The following is a 14922-nucleotide window of genomic DNA, read 5'->3' on the forward strand; positions in this document are numbered from 1 at the left end:
ACCCAATAGGAGAGATCAAAAACAAAAAAAATCCTACTGCATCAGTGAGCTCAGTGAATTTGAGCCATCCAGAGCTGTAATAAATCTTTTCTTTTTTAATAAAATAATAACTCAGAAGAGGTGGTCAGAGCTATCAAGCATTTATAAAGTGTCTGGGCTCCTGCTCCTGGAAGCAAAATTTCCTCTGCAATGCACGTGAAGTCTGCACAAAAGAAATAAAAGATGAGCTGGGAGGAGGTTTGCTGTCAGCAGAAATGAATTCCCATGGGTGGCCAAACTCTTCAGAGAGGAAACTCTCAGTTGATGAACACATTGCTGGGGTTGACTCATTGGCTGCTGGGTCCTTTGGAGACTTCAGGTGGCTAAAGCCCTTACCAGGCTGCTGAGTGGGTCACCAGATTCTAAAAGCACCTTCTCCGTTCCTCTAAAGATAATTTTCTGTGCCTAAAATGGGGACTTTCCTCAGTTGTGGTATTTTCCCTGCAGGTTTGAGAGGTCCTGGAGCCAATCCAGGGACACCAGTGCTAAGTGACACAGCCTGGTGTGTGGCTGGGTGACTTGTCCCTGCACCGGGAGGGTAAGTGACCTAAAGATGAAACCTCTGGCATTTAAAAGCCAGGCACTCACAGCCTCTTCATTTATACAGAGAAAAAAAAAATTAAAAAAACACATTTTTCATACTGATGGAGGAAGAGCAAAGGTGTGGAGCATCTTGGTGACAGAGCCAGGGATGACTTGTCCCCCCCATCCCACCTTCTCAGACCCACAAGGGCAAGGTCTGAACCCTTAAGGTGCCTTCTTAGCACTTGCCAACAATTTAAAACTGTTTTTGCACCCACCTACCTGCTCACGAGGGCTTTTGTACTGATCTCAGGACTTTCCACCAGGATGTTTTTGGACACGTGTGGGGAGCTGAGCTGGGGAGTGGTTCCTGGTACCCTGTGGCTTGGTGCTGGCCTGGTCCAAACTCCTTGGGGATGTAAGAGAACCTTCAGGGCTGGGTTTGGTGACACCACATCCCAAGCATCATGCCCAGATGTAACACTTGGTGACTTCTGCACAGCCCAGGAGGTGAGAAGTCCAGCTTTGGAGTCTCTGAGGAGACAAAAAATCAGGAGCTGGGGAGGTTGGAGTTACTGTGTCCACTCATTTCAGAGCTGATGCTCTGTATTTTTGCATCCCCCCAAAACTGATGCCACCCCAAAGTGGCATTTGGTTCATTTTTACCTCAAAGTGTTGATGTTGATGCAAGAGGTGGGACCATGAAATGCTGCTTGAGAGCTTGTTAAATATTAGGAGCAACACAAGTTTTGATTCCTAGTTGGGAAGATCCTCCTGCTTTCCAAAGGAGATAATTTCCAACAGCTCAGCACTCAGGATGCACTTCAGGGATTTCAGATGTCTTTGGAGGTGGGCGGGTTAGCTTCTGTCTTTAATTAAAGTTTTAATTTAATGGAAAATCACAGAGGGCAGCAGCTGGTATTTCATGGGGAAGGCTGTGTTATTCCTCTGGGCTATCACTGCAAACTTTGCTCCCCGTTGTGCAGCTCCTTCACATTTTGTTCCTGCAGCTGATTGAATAAAAGGAAAGGAGGAAGTTTTGTTTGCCTGTCAAATCTATCTTAGAGGCTTTCAAATAAATTTCCCAGGGGAATTTCTACACAGGGTCCCCCCTTCTTCCCAAACTTCCCCCGGAGACACCTGGAATTTATTTGGATTCACCAAGGACAGCAGAGCTGGAAAAAGAGAGATCTGTGTGATGCTGGCTGTCTTCCCACCACATCCCTGCATGCCAGATTCTGAGGGAAAAGATGCCACAGCAGGGAGGGGAGTATTTCCCCCCTCAGGGACAAGGAGCAGAGGGTGAGATACCAGCAGCTATGATTCCCCAGGAGATCCGTGGGTGCCCTGTGAGAGGCAGAGCCCAAAAACACCCAGGGGGGATCCTCTCTGACAGAGTCAACAAGGGTGGCAGAGCACATTTTCTGCCTGCTTAGTTAATATGCAAAAACCCTTTGGACCATAATGAATAGCAAAGGAGATTACTTAGGAAATAATTTGGGTTTGCATCATCCTTCTCAGGCTCCAAAAAACCAACAAAAAAGCCCGAACCAAAACAGTGCTTTCTAAGCATGAATTGAGATGGAGGCCACCAAGCTGGGGACAAGTTTTGAGCTTTTTCTGACAATTCCTGACACTGGTTTAGGATGGAGTGAGACTCAGGAGCATAGACTGGATCCAAACCCACCTCCAAGCAGGAAAAAAAAAGAGGAAAATCCAACCCTGGTGCATTCCTTGAAGGACTTTCCAGTGGGTTGGAGCACTCAGCTCACCCCATGACACCTCGGAGCCATTCCTGTGGTGCAGAGCACCGGTGTGCTCGGGGCTTCATGGCTCTTTTTCTAGGGGGAAAGAAGACGAAAAGAATAAAAACGGAAGAAACCACCCAAAACAACTTAAACCAACCCAAATTCAAGGCTCCCTTGCGTTGCAGCGCCTGAGGTGAGGCGGCTCCGCAACTGACGGGCGGGAACCGGCCCTGGGGGATCCCCGGGGAAGAGACCGGGGCCGGAGAGTGTGGAAGGAAATAAATAAGCATAAAAATGTTTTATTTTTAAACAAAATATACCTCATAAAAAAAATAAAATTAATAGAAACCGACGCAGGGAAAGCGCTGATACCCCCCGCCCCCAGAGGAGCCGGGAGGGCGCTGGATGGCGCGAAGCTGAAGAACCGAGCCGAGCCGTGCCGAACGGAGCCGAGCCGAGCCGGACGGAGCCGAGCGGAGCCGAATAGAGCCGATCCCCACCGAGCCGCCCCATACCTGAGCGGGGCGCGGCGGAGGCGGAGCCGCTTTTCCTCCTCCTCCTTCTCCTCCTCTCCCCACCTCCTCCGCCGCTCTCTTCGTTTCCCCGCACCCCGGCCGGTGGCTGCGGGTGTAAAGGTCGGTCCGTGGGTCCGTTTGTTGTTCTGTCTGTCCGGCAGTCGGTCCGGCGGCGCCGCTCGCTGCCTGCCGGCCCCATGCCCCTCGCTTAGCACCTCCCGCCCCGGCCATGTCCGCCGCGCAGCTCTACACCAAGGTGAGCGGGGCGGGGTGTGTGTGAAGGGGGGGGGGTAGAGCCCTGGGGGTGTCGTTCGTTCTGCTCTGTGTTTGATTGCGTTGTTCCGCAGCCCTGAGGGGAGATCCTCAACTTTCCCCACACTTGGGGAGTGCGGTAGATCCCGGTCGGTACCGCACTGCCCCAGCAGGTGGGTCGGGACCTCTCTGAGGGTGTCCGGTACCTCACCGGGGTTCCCCCCCCCCGTGTTGTGAAGGCCATGGTTGGGTTTCTACGGGGAATGGGGGAACTTCGGGTCGTGGCGCCTTTAGCTTCGTGGGGTTCGTCACCAGAGCGGGCGAACCGCTACAAACCCCTCAAGCTTCCCCAGATCCTCACAGCCTCATCCCTCCTCTCACCCCTCCACCCTCCTCTCATAATTTTCCCCTTGAACCATCAGGCTGGAGGGAGAGGTAAAAAAGCAGTCCTTACAACTAACCAAAAAAAAAAAAAAAAAGCCCATTTTTTTCCAGATTAATTTTTATTTTCTGGTTCTTCGGCGCCCCAACTTGAGGGGTCCCTGGGTCAGGGGTGCGACCGCGGGTCCCTCCTGAGGTAAAGAACATGGCCGGTGGCTGCCGGGCCGCCTCGCTCCCTCCTCCCCGGGTTTGCTCCCCAAAAGTGTTTTTCCTGAACATGGGAAACTCTGGTGGTGATTTTTTTTTTTTTGCTTAAGGAGAGCCTGGGATCTAGAGAAGGCGTCACTCTTATTTCTTACTTGTTTTCCCTGATGTACTCAGGTAAAGGTGTTTCCCGCTCCTTGGCCAAGAGCGGGGTTTGGGGGTTGCACCCCACGGAGATTGGGGTTACCAGTCCCCTTCCTGTGGCTCTGGAGAGGTTTTTGTAGGTTGGTGGAAGCTTTCCTAGTAGATCCAGCCCGCTACAGAGGGATAACTGATGGGGAGAGAGCCCTTTCCCTGTGTTCACCCTGCTCGGTGAAAGCTGTGGGGAAGGCTGGGGCAAGGGGCTCAGTGTGGCTTCAGGACGCTTTTTTTTGCTGAAAAAGCAAAATCATCTCAGAATTCCAGTGTTTTAAATTCCTCCAGTGTGACTAGGGCCAGCGTGGAGGTGCTGCCAGGCTGGCACCAGCCCTCTCTCAAGGAAGTGCTTCATGTCTCAGTGCCAGTCCTCCCCTTCTCTTCCCCCCCCGGCTTCACTTCAGATTTCTGCTTCTCTTAATTAATTTTGTGGACAACTTTTATGTAATATTTGGGGCTTAATTTATTTTTTTTTCCGTTGATACCAACTGTGTGAATCTGGTGGGCTCCTGCTTTGAACCTGTGGGAATTTAAGACTCTGGGTTGATCAGGGGCTGCCTGTCAGTGGGCTGACCTTGGTCCTTCTCAGGAGCTCTTCAAAAGTCACAAGCTTAGGTTTGTAAAAACCTTTTTTACCCTTGGAAAATGTGAAAGGGAGCCCGAGGAAAGGCAGAGCTAAACTGCAGCAATGTCCCCGACCTCAGCATCTTGCCAGCTGGGTGCCTGGATATGCTGACAACTATCCCCAGGGGAGAGGGAGCCTGGCTACGAGCACTGCTATGGGCTGGTTCTGACAACCAGGTTAATTGATTCTTAATTCCTTGATCAGGTAATTAACCTGCGTTGTGTTTTTATGCTTGACTTGATTAGGTTTCTGCTCCAGTTCATCTGCTGAATGGGTGGAAGATGCCTGCTGGGGCATGGCTTGTGAGCCTGTTGCTTTATAGGGAGGCTTGAATGAGGCAGCTGGGAAATGGTGGGGATTTGGTGACAATCTGTGCATGTAATTAATATTTGATTTAACAGCAAAGATTGATGAGAGCTGGTGTTTCAGTGCTGGCCCTTCTGCTGGTGGCTGGTTGCCTTGCAGGGACATTTTAGGAGCACAGCTTCTGTGTTGGGGCCATGAATGGTGTCTTGAATTCCTGTGGGTTATTTGTCGGGCTGAGCAACCTGGTCTAGTGGGAGGTGTCCTTGCCCCTGGCAGGGAGGTTGAAACTAGATGATGTTTGAGGTCCCTTCAAACTCAAACCATTCTGTGATTATTTTTTTTTTTTTTTTTTTTTTTTTTTTTTTTTTTTATGGTGTGGTGAAGTTTAGAACTGAACTAGGTTGTCTTCTGCATGAGGTTTTGTGGGGATTTGGGTTTTGAATTAGTAGGACTGTGACTTTGAGTATATAGACAAAAAAAATGAACTAAGGTTTAAAAAAAAAACAACAAACCCACAAAACTCCAACAACCTTTAGGTACTGAGCCTGAGGGTGCTGGCTGCTGATGAAGGTCCCCAAGGTGAAGCAGATGTGTTGCTCTCTGACCTGCTCTTAGAAAGCACTAAGAAAGGTCCAAGCTCTTGCTTTTACATCACCTCTGTGAAACCTTTGCACCCTTTGTGCAGGGCTGCCAGGAGGTGCATTAATGAGACAGGCTGGAGGTGGTGGGGTATTAAGAGTTTATGACTTTCTAAACGTGGTTTGGGGCCTCCTGGATCACCTTGGCAGCAGGATGGGGCTGAGGCTTTTGGAGGGAAGATGGGGATAATCTGGCTTGCTGGAATCAATACAGCAGTCATGCTAAAAGCCTATTGATCTGATGGTCAGAGTTGCATTAGCAGAGCCACAACAGCACATCCCTTGGAGTCCTTCCTCCTCCTGCTTGAACCAGGGTGAGAGAAACTGCTGAGGAGCTGCTTTGGAGTGGCCCAGTGGGACTTCAAGGTCCTTTCACCTCTCCTTCCTGCTGGGCTGCAACAGGAGCTGCTGTGTGTTATGTAGAGAACCCTTCAGTTCCACTTGATGTTTGTAGAAGATCTCCTGGGACCTTGTGGAACATGTGGTGTTTTCTTGGTGCTTCTTAAAAGGACTTTGCTGGGTTAGACCCAGCACCACCTTGAGGAGCTCTTGAACTGGAGAGGATCCCATCCTGGAATCACCAGCAGCTGTATGTTGCTGGTGGAGAACCTTTCCATGACAGGAGGGATGGCTGATGGTTAATAGCCCCCATGAAACAAGGTAATTAACAGCTGTGCCTAATTATGAATGTGTGAGTAGCTCCAAAACTGCATCAGCTTCAAGCACGTTGGACTCTGTTTGGGTGAATAGTTACTAGGAGACCACTTTAACCTCTTCTTGCTCCCTGTGCAGTACCTAGGGGCTTTGGTGTTATCTAGCTGTGGCTTTTATTTTGTTGGAGAAGCAAACAAGAATTCTGTGCACCTTGTGTCCCAGCAGAAGAGGAGCTGTGTGGTCCTGCTCCTTCCATGTCCCTGAGATTCCTGCTGGATGGTGGCAGTGGTGGGATGTGTCCAGGTGAACAGGGAAGTTTCTCAAATCTCTCTTTAGTTGAAGCAGGAGGCAGAGGCAGCTCCCTCTTCCTTTCCTCTCCTCTCCTCTCCAGCCAGAGCCCTCCAAAGAAGCCTGTTGCTGCTGCAGCAAAACTGCAGCCCTGGAAGCCTGTGCAGATGCCAATATTGCACCCTAAGGAGGTAACAGGGACAAAGGGAGGACATCAGCCCTGGAAGCTGCCATCTCATCCCACAGGGCTTGATCTGCAGCATTCAGCTGTTTGGCCTGGCTGGCCTTTGTTATTGTAAAGTGAAGCTCTTCACAGAACTAAACAAATATAATTACTTTTTTGCTTCTGGACCTTCTGCTCTCTTCAGGGTACTTATTAAAATGTTAATTGTGCATTTAAGCCTCTGAACCTAATGTGAAACAGTGCCTCTGCCAGGCTGTGCCTTTCTGCTCCTGGGGTGCTTTGCAGCTCCAGCTATGCTCTTCAGGAGGTTTGCAGGCTCTGGATGAGTAAGAAACCAGAGTATTTATTCCTTTTTTCCCCCCTTCCATTTGTACAAAGTGATTCGTGTTTGCCAAGTATTTTTTCATAGCTGAGAGAACTTAATGCATTGAAAACAAATCCTCTTCTAATGGTTAGTGTTGAATACTCTGGTTTTCACTTGAAGTTGTTTTATGAAGTAAAGTAGCTGGAATGAATTGGTGGTTTCTGACTCTGGGGAGAACCTTTTCCATATTGCTAGTGTGACCACATACTGAGTCGATGAATTGGCATAAATAATTCCAAGAATTCCATAAATAAATTCTGTGATTCTATGAAATAAGTGTTCTGCTCCAAAACCTTTCTGAAAATGATTTCTCCTTCAAGATTTAGGGAGGATTCTTCCTTAGCAGGTGTGTGTTGGTTCAGAGTTGAGGAGCAGCTAGGAAAGGGCAGAAATGATTTGTATGTTTTGTAAAAAAAAATAAATTCTGGAAGTAAGTGTGGGGGACAGGGCAAGTTTGGGATATGGGAAAGTTTGGAGCACGGGTCCTCTTCTGCAGAGCTCTTAGAGCTGCAGAGCTCCTGCCTTCTGCTTTTTGCAGCTGCTGTTAAAAAAAAAAAGAAACAAAACAGGTTCTCCTTGAAGATTTTTGGGTTTCTTCTGTATTTTTGTAGAGTATGATATCTAAAGAAGATATCTGGCTCATGCCACACAGCTCAGGGCCAGCTTGGAGGCTGCACTGAAATTTTTTTTTTGTTTAAAAATGAGGCTGAATGAGCTGGGTCTGTGTGCCTCCCCGATCTCCTCCTGAACCCTGCAGTGACAGAGAGAAAAATCATTGAAATGGAAACCAGGATTGCTGGGGTTGTCTCTCTGCAGCTGGGGACCATGCCAAAGGCACGGCCACCTCAGCACTTCCCAAGAGAGGAGAGAAAAAGCAAAGCCAAACTTTTTTGGGGACTAAAATCCCCGTTCAGCCCACTGGTTACACTTCCTGGAGTTAGGTGCAAGGGAGGTGAGAGGTGGGTGCTGGTGGCTTTGTGGGCATTTCCTTCCCCTGATGGGCAGGAGGTGGCTGAGTTTCTCCCAGTGCTGTGACAGGGCTGTGCAGATGGATGTCCTGCTGCAGGGCATGCTGCAAAAAATAACTGCTTTGTTTTCTCTTCATCTCAGTTGTGTATTTAACAGCATCTGTGCTGGGCTTGGGTGGGAGCTGAGGAACATGGAGCTGGGGCACAGTCTCAGGAAAGACTAAACAGACCATAATTTATCTTAATTCCTCTCAGGCTGGTTGGGATTAGTCAATTTGCCTTTTCTTTTTTTATTTATTATTTTGAAAATGATTGGGAAGAATTGAAGAAGAATTTTTAGTGGAGAATATTTTGAAGTGAAAAGAATTGAAAGGAATAATTAAAATTGGAAAAATTAGGAAGAACAATTTAAAATCTTCCTGCTCTCTGCTACTTTCTTGGAGTGGGAAACTGGGGAGGGAAATCCCAAAGCACACAGGTCCCAGTTGCAGCCATGGTGCTGGGTTAATCCCAAGGTGCAGGATGGAAACCTGGGGATGGCAGCAGGTCCAGAGCCTGAGGCAGCGCGTGGCTCATGCTGGTCCTGTAGGATGAGCAGGTCCTACCCTTTTTTTTTTTTTGCCCCAAGGAAGAAGTTTAAGCAAAGGTGTTTGTCCCAGGCAGCCTGGCTGCTGCTGAGGAATGTATTTACAGTGGAGGATTTTTGTTTTATTGTTCTTCTCTGTAACCATAACCAGGTTTAGGAGATAATGACCCAGCATCCCTTCTGAGGACCAAGAAACAAGCATATATATGTTTGTATTTTAAATACATATATATATTTGAAGCTGATCTCTGTCACCATAGTGTGATGCAGTCTGAAGAAGAGAAGACTCTGAGGGACCTCAGAACTGCCCTTCAATTCCTGAAGGGAACCTCCAGGAAGGCTGCAGAGGGACTTTTCCCAAGAGTGTCCAGCCACAGGAGAAGGGGAAATGGTTTGAAAGTGCAGGAGAAGAGGTTTGAGGCTGGATCTGAGGAAGAAGTTCTTCAGCAGGAGGGTGCTGAGACTCTGGAAGAGATTGCCCAGAGAAGCTGTGACTGCCCCCTCCCTGGAGGTGTTCAAGGCCAGGTTGGATGAGGCTTGGAGCATCCTTGTCTGGATGAGAGGTGTCCCTGGGCATGGCAGGGAGCTTGGAGGAGATGAGCTCTGAGCTCTCTTCCAACCTCAGCCATTCTATGATGCAGTTTTAAGCACGTTGTACTTTTAAATTTACACACCAATTAGTTTGTAGCTCTGGAAAAAAAAAAGGCATAGTGTGTCCTTCCTGTGGGAGCTGTCTGGGAAAGAAACAGCAGGAATAGCCTAACTTTTTAGTGTGTGAGGGTGGACTTTGGAACTTCTGAGTGAGTTGGTGGTGTAATAAATAGCAGGTAGTGTAGGTGAAACCCTGAGCTGGGCTTTTTTTTCTGTTCTTTGACCTGTTCCTTAAACAGGCATTTCCAGTTAGTTAAAGAAATATCAGCATGAACTACAGTTCAGGTCAGGAAAATGACTGCTTTTGCTGCAGCAAGACTCCAAGCTTTGGAGTCACCTGGAATGTTTACAAAACATTTTAGCCAGGAATTTGCTGTTTAGCAGAAGTGAAAAAAATTCCCAATGAGCTCTTTGTGTTTTGAGTTGGTTGTGTAAAGCAATTGCCCTTGTCTTGCCCTGGCTGACTGTAAGACTCATCTCATGAGGCTTGGTTGGGTTTTGGCTTAGTCTGGTCTCCCAGAAAAGAAGTTGAGACTCATCTGGGGATAATGGGAGGGCTGGAGAGGACTAGGAGCTTGTGGGTGATGGCTTTTATTTGGCCTTCCTTCTTTGAATGCTCTCAAAGGTGGTGCCCAGCTCATGGTGAACTTGTGTTTTACCCACAAAGGATTTGGTAGTTCTGCTTTTTGCCTGCCTTATGATATCCAGAGGGTATGGAATAGAACATCCCTACTTGGAAGAGCCTGCAGCCTGGAAACATGACCTTTTTCCAGCTGTGCTCTCCTTTTCTCCTCGATTTGGCTATACCCGGTCTTCTCCAGCTGACTGAAGCAAAGGCTGGGCTGTAAGCCCCCCAAACTGGAAGCAACACAAATCCCTAAATGTTTCTTCTAAGGAATATAAGCAGGGAGTTGCCCCAACCCCACTGCCTGGTGCAGGCTGGTAGTGGAATTGTGGTGCAGTGTGTGCTTCCAGCCATTCTTTACCACTTTGAACCAAATCCTGTTTGTTGTTTTTTTTTATTTAATGAATGTATTTATTTATTTTCTCCTCCACAAGTGTTTCTTCTAGGACTGGCTCTTGTTCCCTTGTGCTTGTCCATTTGAAACTAGTGGTGCTGTTAGGACATTCTGACCCTGCTCTGGCACTGACAGGAGGTCACCAACTCTATTTATGGGGCAGGGTAGGTGGTTGGATACCATGGCCATTTCCTTCATCAAGGACATCACCTCCTTGATACCTCGTGTTCCCCAGCAGGTGGTGGTGGTAGTACCAGTGGGGTGGTTTTGTGTTTGGATGCCCAGCACTGGTGTGCTCCAGGTATTTGGTGTTAAGGTGGCCCAGCTTCTTGATGTGTGCTGTCTCCACCATCCATCCTACTTGTTGGATGATCCTGCTAGCTCTCATTTATCCTTCTGTCCACAATTTGCCTTTTGTGCTGTGTTTCCAGCTTGAGAACAAGTCTTCTCCGTGCTTGAGGTTGACCAACCCTTTCAGCTCATGACTGCTGACCTCTGGGTAGCCCTGTGGGGCTGGTGGGCTCCATGAAGCACTTAGTGGCTCCCCCAAGGTGTGGAAGCAGTGCTTCAACCTGTGCCTTCACACTTCCCATGAATCATCACCCAAGCTTCCTCCTGATAGGTTCCAAGTGCTGGTAGGATGTCCTAACCACCACTTACAGGATGTGTTGTGGGTGAATCATGGCCACCACTTAACAAAATGACATCTCAGGGATGTGTCCTAGTGACTCATTGCTCTTCAAAGCAAAAACAAAAAGGACCCTTAATGCATTTAAAGATGGTTTCTCAAAACCAGGGGATATGGTGGTGGGTTTGTCTGGGTTCTTCTGCTGGAGAGTGTCCAGTGGAGAGCTGTGAGGATGATGAAGGGAAGTCTCTTGTAACTAGCTGAAAGCAAAGGTACAAGACAGAAAATCACCTTTATCCTGGCCCAAACCAGGACACCTGAGCATCTCTCCTGTGAAGAAAGAGCTGTTCAGCTTGGAGAAAAGAAGGCTGAGAGGGGATCTCTGAATGTCCATCAATATCTGAGGGGTGGGGGGCAAGAGGAAGGGGCCAATCTCTGTTCAGTGGTGCCCAGGAACAGGACAAGGAATAATGGGGTGAAGGTAGAACATGGGAAGTTCCAGCTCACCATGAGGAGAAACTTCTTTCCTGTGAGGGTGAGGGAGCCCTGGCCCAGGCTGCCCAGAGAGGTTGTGGAGTCTCCTGCTCTGGAGGCTTCCAAACCCCCCTGGATCTGTTCCTGGGGGATCCTGCTTTGGTGGGGGGGGTTTGATCTTGGTCTTTTGAGGCCCCTTCCAACCCCTGACATTCTGTGAGTCTGAATCTTGTTGAAGCAAGTTCTTGTTGATTCTGGGTGGCTGAGGCAAACCTCCAGCTGCCAACCCCTCCAAGCAGGCTGGATATGAGCAGGCAGGTGGGGCCTCTGCCATGTGTCTTGGTAAATGAGTGTCAAAAACATATTAAAAAACACTAATTAAGAATAAAATCTGATCCTTGTGCCTGCCATGAAGCCAATCCTTGGTGCTATGCCCCGAGCAGAGATACTGAGATGATGGCAGCTCTAATTTTCAATCTAATTAAGCTGAGGACCTCCCCTGTGGATTTATGCTTCTTAATTACTTTGGGCTATGCTCTCACTGCTGCCATGGGCATTGATGGTTTTTGGGCAACAAGTGTGGCCTCCAGCAGGGATGGAGGAGTGGCACCTTTGTAGGTCTCAAAGATGCTTCCTCTCCTGGTGCTGGAGAGCTGGAAGTGGTTTTCATGAGGCAGAACTGGGCTGCTGTGGTCTGGATGAGGCCCACATTTCCTGGTAGGACCATGAATCTTGTTGCAGGGGTTTTCTCATGGCTTTGTTCTTCACCACCACCTTCAGTGGTCAGAAATAATGAAGGAAATGAAGGACCAAGTGCCACCACTCATCCAGTAGATGGTCAGTGTCTTGTGTCACCGTGCTGTCCCCTTGCTTTCCACCACCTAACCTTGTAAGAAATCTCTGCTGGGGTAGACCATGGACATCTCCACTCATGTTGGTACCCAGAAGGCATGTTTTGGCTGAGCAGGACTTTCTGGAAGCCACATCTGCATGGGGTATGAACACCTCACCTGCGGGCTGATGGAGAGCTGCCCTTGGGGACATCTGCAGGGACTTCCTTGCTCCAAATATTGGAGCTTTCTCCCCCAGATTCCAATGCTGAAGAGATGTAATTTGCTTTTTCTCCCCCAGCTGGCCTGTAATGTGGGGACATGTTTGTGGCTGGGTGGCTTGCAGGGGACCTGAGTGAAGGACTCTGCTTTTGAGCTGAACCTCTGGCTCTCCTGTAGTGTGGGTTTTATGGCCCTGAGCTCTTTCCTCCCAGTGGAGTGCTGGGGTGAAGGCTTCATCTGTCCCTGCCCTGGGGCAAAGAAACTATTTCCTTTTTTAAGACAAGATAAAGGAGGAAGGAAAGGAAAGGAACTGGGATCCTCAATCCTGTTAGTGTGAATTCCAGAAAATAGAATCTTGGTTTGGGTTGGAAGGGATCTTGGAAATCACCAAGGTCCAATCCCCCTGTCACAGGCAGGGTCATGGTGCTCAAGGTGAAGGGTGGCAGGCACAGCCCTGGGATTGAAAACCCTGGAATATCCATTTGCTTGGCCACCCAGGTGGGTCTGAATCCTCTTGAGGAACAAAACGTGCTTGATTTTCAGCCCTTGAGACTCTTTTTGTGGAGGGGGTAAGATGGGTGAGGCTGCTTCAACTCCTCACAGTCCCCAGTGATTCTGAAGCTCAGTATCAAGCAGAAAAATCACTGATCTTGCCCAAATGTATCTCCCTATTTATATTTATTTTTTTTGTCTGAAAAAGGTGCTGTCTCCTGGCAGTCTTTGCCTCCAGTACAAAGTTCCAGCACTGGGACATCATGAGAAGGAAATCAAAATGCAAACCCTGCTTTTACTTGCAGAACTTTGCCCATCTCTCATCTGATGCCTGACCCTGATAAACCCAACTCCTTTTCTGTCAGGAGGGAGCTCAGCCCCAGGGCAATGCTCATCCCAGCTGATCACCCTCCCTGCCATCCTCCTGCTCCGAAGGATGATATTTTGGAACCCTTTGGTTATAAATCATAATCCTCCTGCTCCAAAGGATGATCTTTTGCAACCCTTTGGTTATAAATCATGCCTGAGTGATTACTTGCTGTTACATTCCCATTTTAAAGAGTATTTTCTTATCTTGGAGTAGTAAGTTCACTGTTTTTTCTCCTTTTTTTTCCTCCCTCTGCTTTAATATTTGACCATTTATGGGGTTATTACTCAAATTTAGGCTGCTCCTCATTTCCAACACCATGATTTTTGGTGTCCCTGTGTGAAGAGCAAACTGGATGTTGTGGCTGATAGAAAATCCTCAGGATTTTGGTGCACAAAAGCATTTTATAACTGAGTTTTCTACACTTTTTAACCCCCAGACCACGCAGTTCATCCTTTTAGCAACTCTGAAGGCATTTCTTGTCTCTCTGTGCTCAATCCTGAAGGCTGAATATTTCTGAAGAAAAAAAAGTCTTCCCCCCCAAAAAAACCCCAATTTAATTTTCTACCCTAAGACACTGGGGACAATCTCTTGGTGACTTTTATCCAGCATGCCATTGCTTGGCTCCAAACCCTTCTTTGATGTGGCTCATTCAGGGGAAAAATGGCATTTCAGATTCCCTCTATCACTCAGATGTCAACCAGGAGATTGCCTTTGACTGATCAGGGGAAATTTGGGAAGGTTTAGTAATGCCAGGAGACATGACCCACTTTCAGATGGACGCTTTGCAAACAATAGAGGTTGTGCTTCCATGGTGGGGGAGGGAGAAGAATTCACAAGATAGAATTAAATTCATTTTCTTAAGATTTAAACTGTGTTTTCTTGTGCTTGTGCACCTTTCCCAGGTTCAGGATGGGTTTGCTCTCTTTTTAATTTTTTTTTTTTTAAATTTGTTTCCAACAAAGTTGTGTTCTCTGGAATTGACTCCCTGGTTCCCCTTCACCTTTAGGATGTTCCCTGAGGAATAAGGGATGGCTGAGAGGTGTTGGGGAGATGTGGTCTTGCTCTGGTGCAGCTGTTGGTGAAGGGCTGAGGAACACGGTGGGGGGGGGTTTGCCTTGAGGATCCCAGGTCAGGAAGGTGTCCATCTGATGAAGCGTTTCTTAAGACTGTAAAGATAGAAGAATATTCAGCATCAAAGACAAGTTTCTGTGTTGGCTTTCTACCACAAACCTTCCATGCAGTTCATCCTTGTTCCAGTGGTTTTTCAGGGGGTTTCTGGCCAAAACTGTGGGAGAAATTACAGAGGTGTAGCATTATGATGTAAAACTATGAGAAAGCCAAAAGTGATGTTTAAATTTGGAGTTCATCAGCTTTTTTCTTAAAAAAAAAACACAACAAAGAATAATCCTACAAGTTTAACTACTTGTTCAGGGTTCCAAGTTCTGTTTCAGCTTGTGGACTGTTTCTTTGTGGTTTGTTTTTTACTTTGGTAGCCACCTGAGTTGCGGAAAAAACAACTTAATCTCTTTAAAACTTCTTTTAACTGCCCCTCACAAATATCCTGGAATCCAGAGTACAGCACCAACCTTCCTGTCAGAATTTTGTATGGGAGCTGAACTCAGTGAAGAAAACCTTGGATTTTTCTGTAGTTCCTCAAATTCATCTTTCAAGAGCCATATTACAATAAGCTTCCAGTAGCTCCCCCAAGCAAATTGGCACCTTTTTTAGGTTCAAATCATGCTTCTTTAAGCTTCAAGGCCACCAATA

At 47.7% G+C, this 14922-nt stretch overlaps 1 protein-coding gene across 1 annotated transcript in view; it reads left to right on the forward strand.

Moving 5' to 3' along the window:
- The first annotated feature begins 2868 nt into the window (after positions 1-2868).
- Positions 2869-14922, forward strand: part of MYO5B (myosin VB) — a 123142-nt gene continuing 111088 nt past the window's right edge. The window contains exon 1 of the mRNA XM_030467534.1: positions 2869-3080. Within this exon, the coding sequence (XP_030323394.1) occupies positions 3054-3080 (27 nt within the window). The 5' untranslated portion in view covers positions 2869-3053. The remainder of the gene's footprint in view (positions 3081-14922) is intronic.

Source organism: Calypte anna, chromosome Z, assembly GCF_003957555.1.
Source record: "Calypte anna isolate BGI_N300 chromosome Z, bCalAnn1_v1.p, whole genome shotgun sequence".
In the NCBI taxonomy this organism is placed as follows: Eukaryota; Metazoa; Chordata; class Aves; order Apodiformes; family Trochilidae; genus Calypte; species Calypte anna.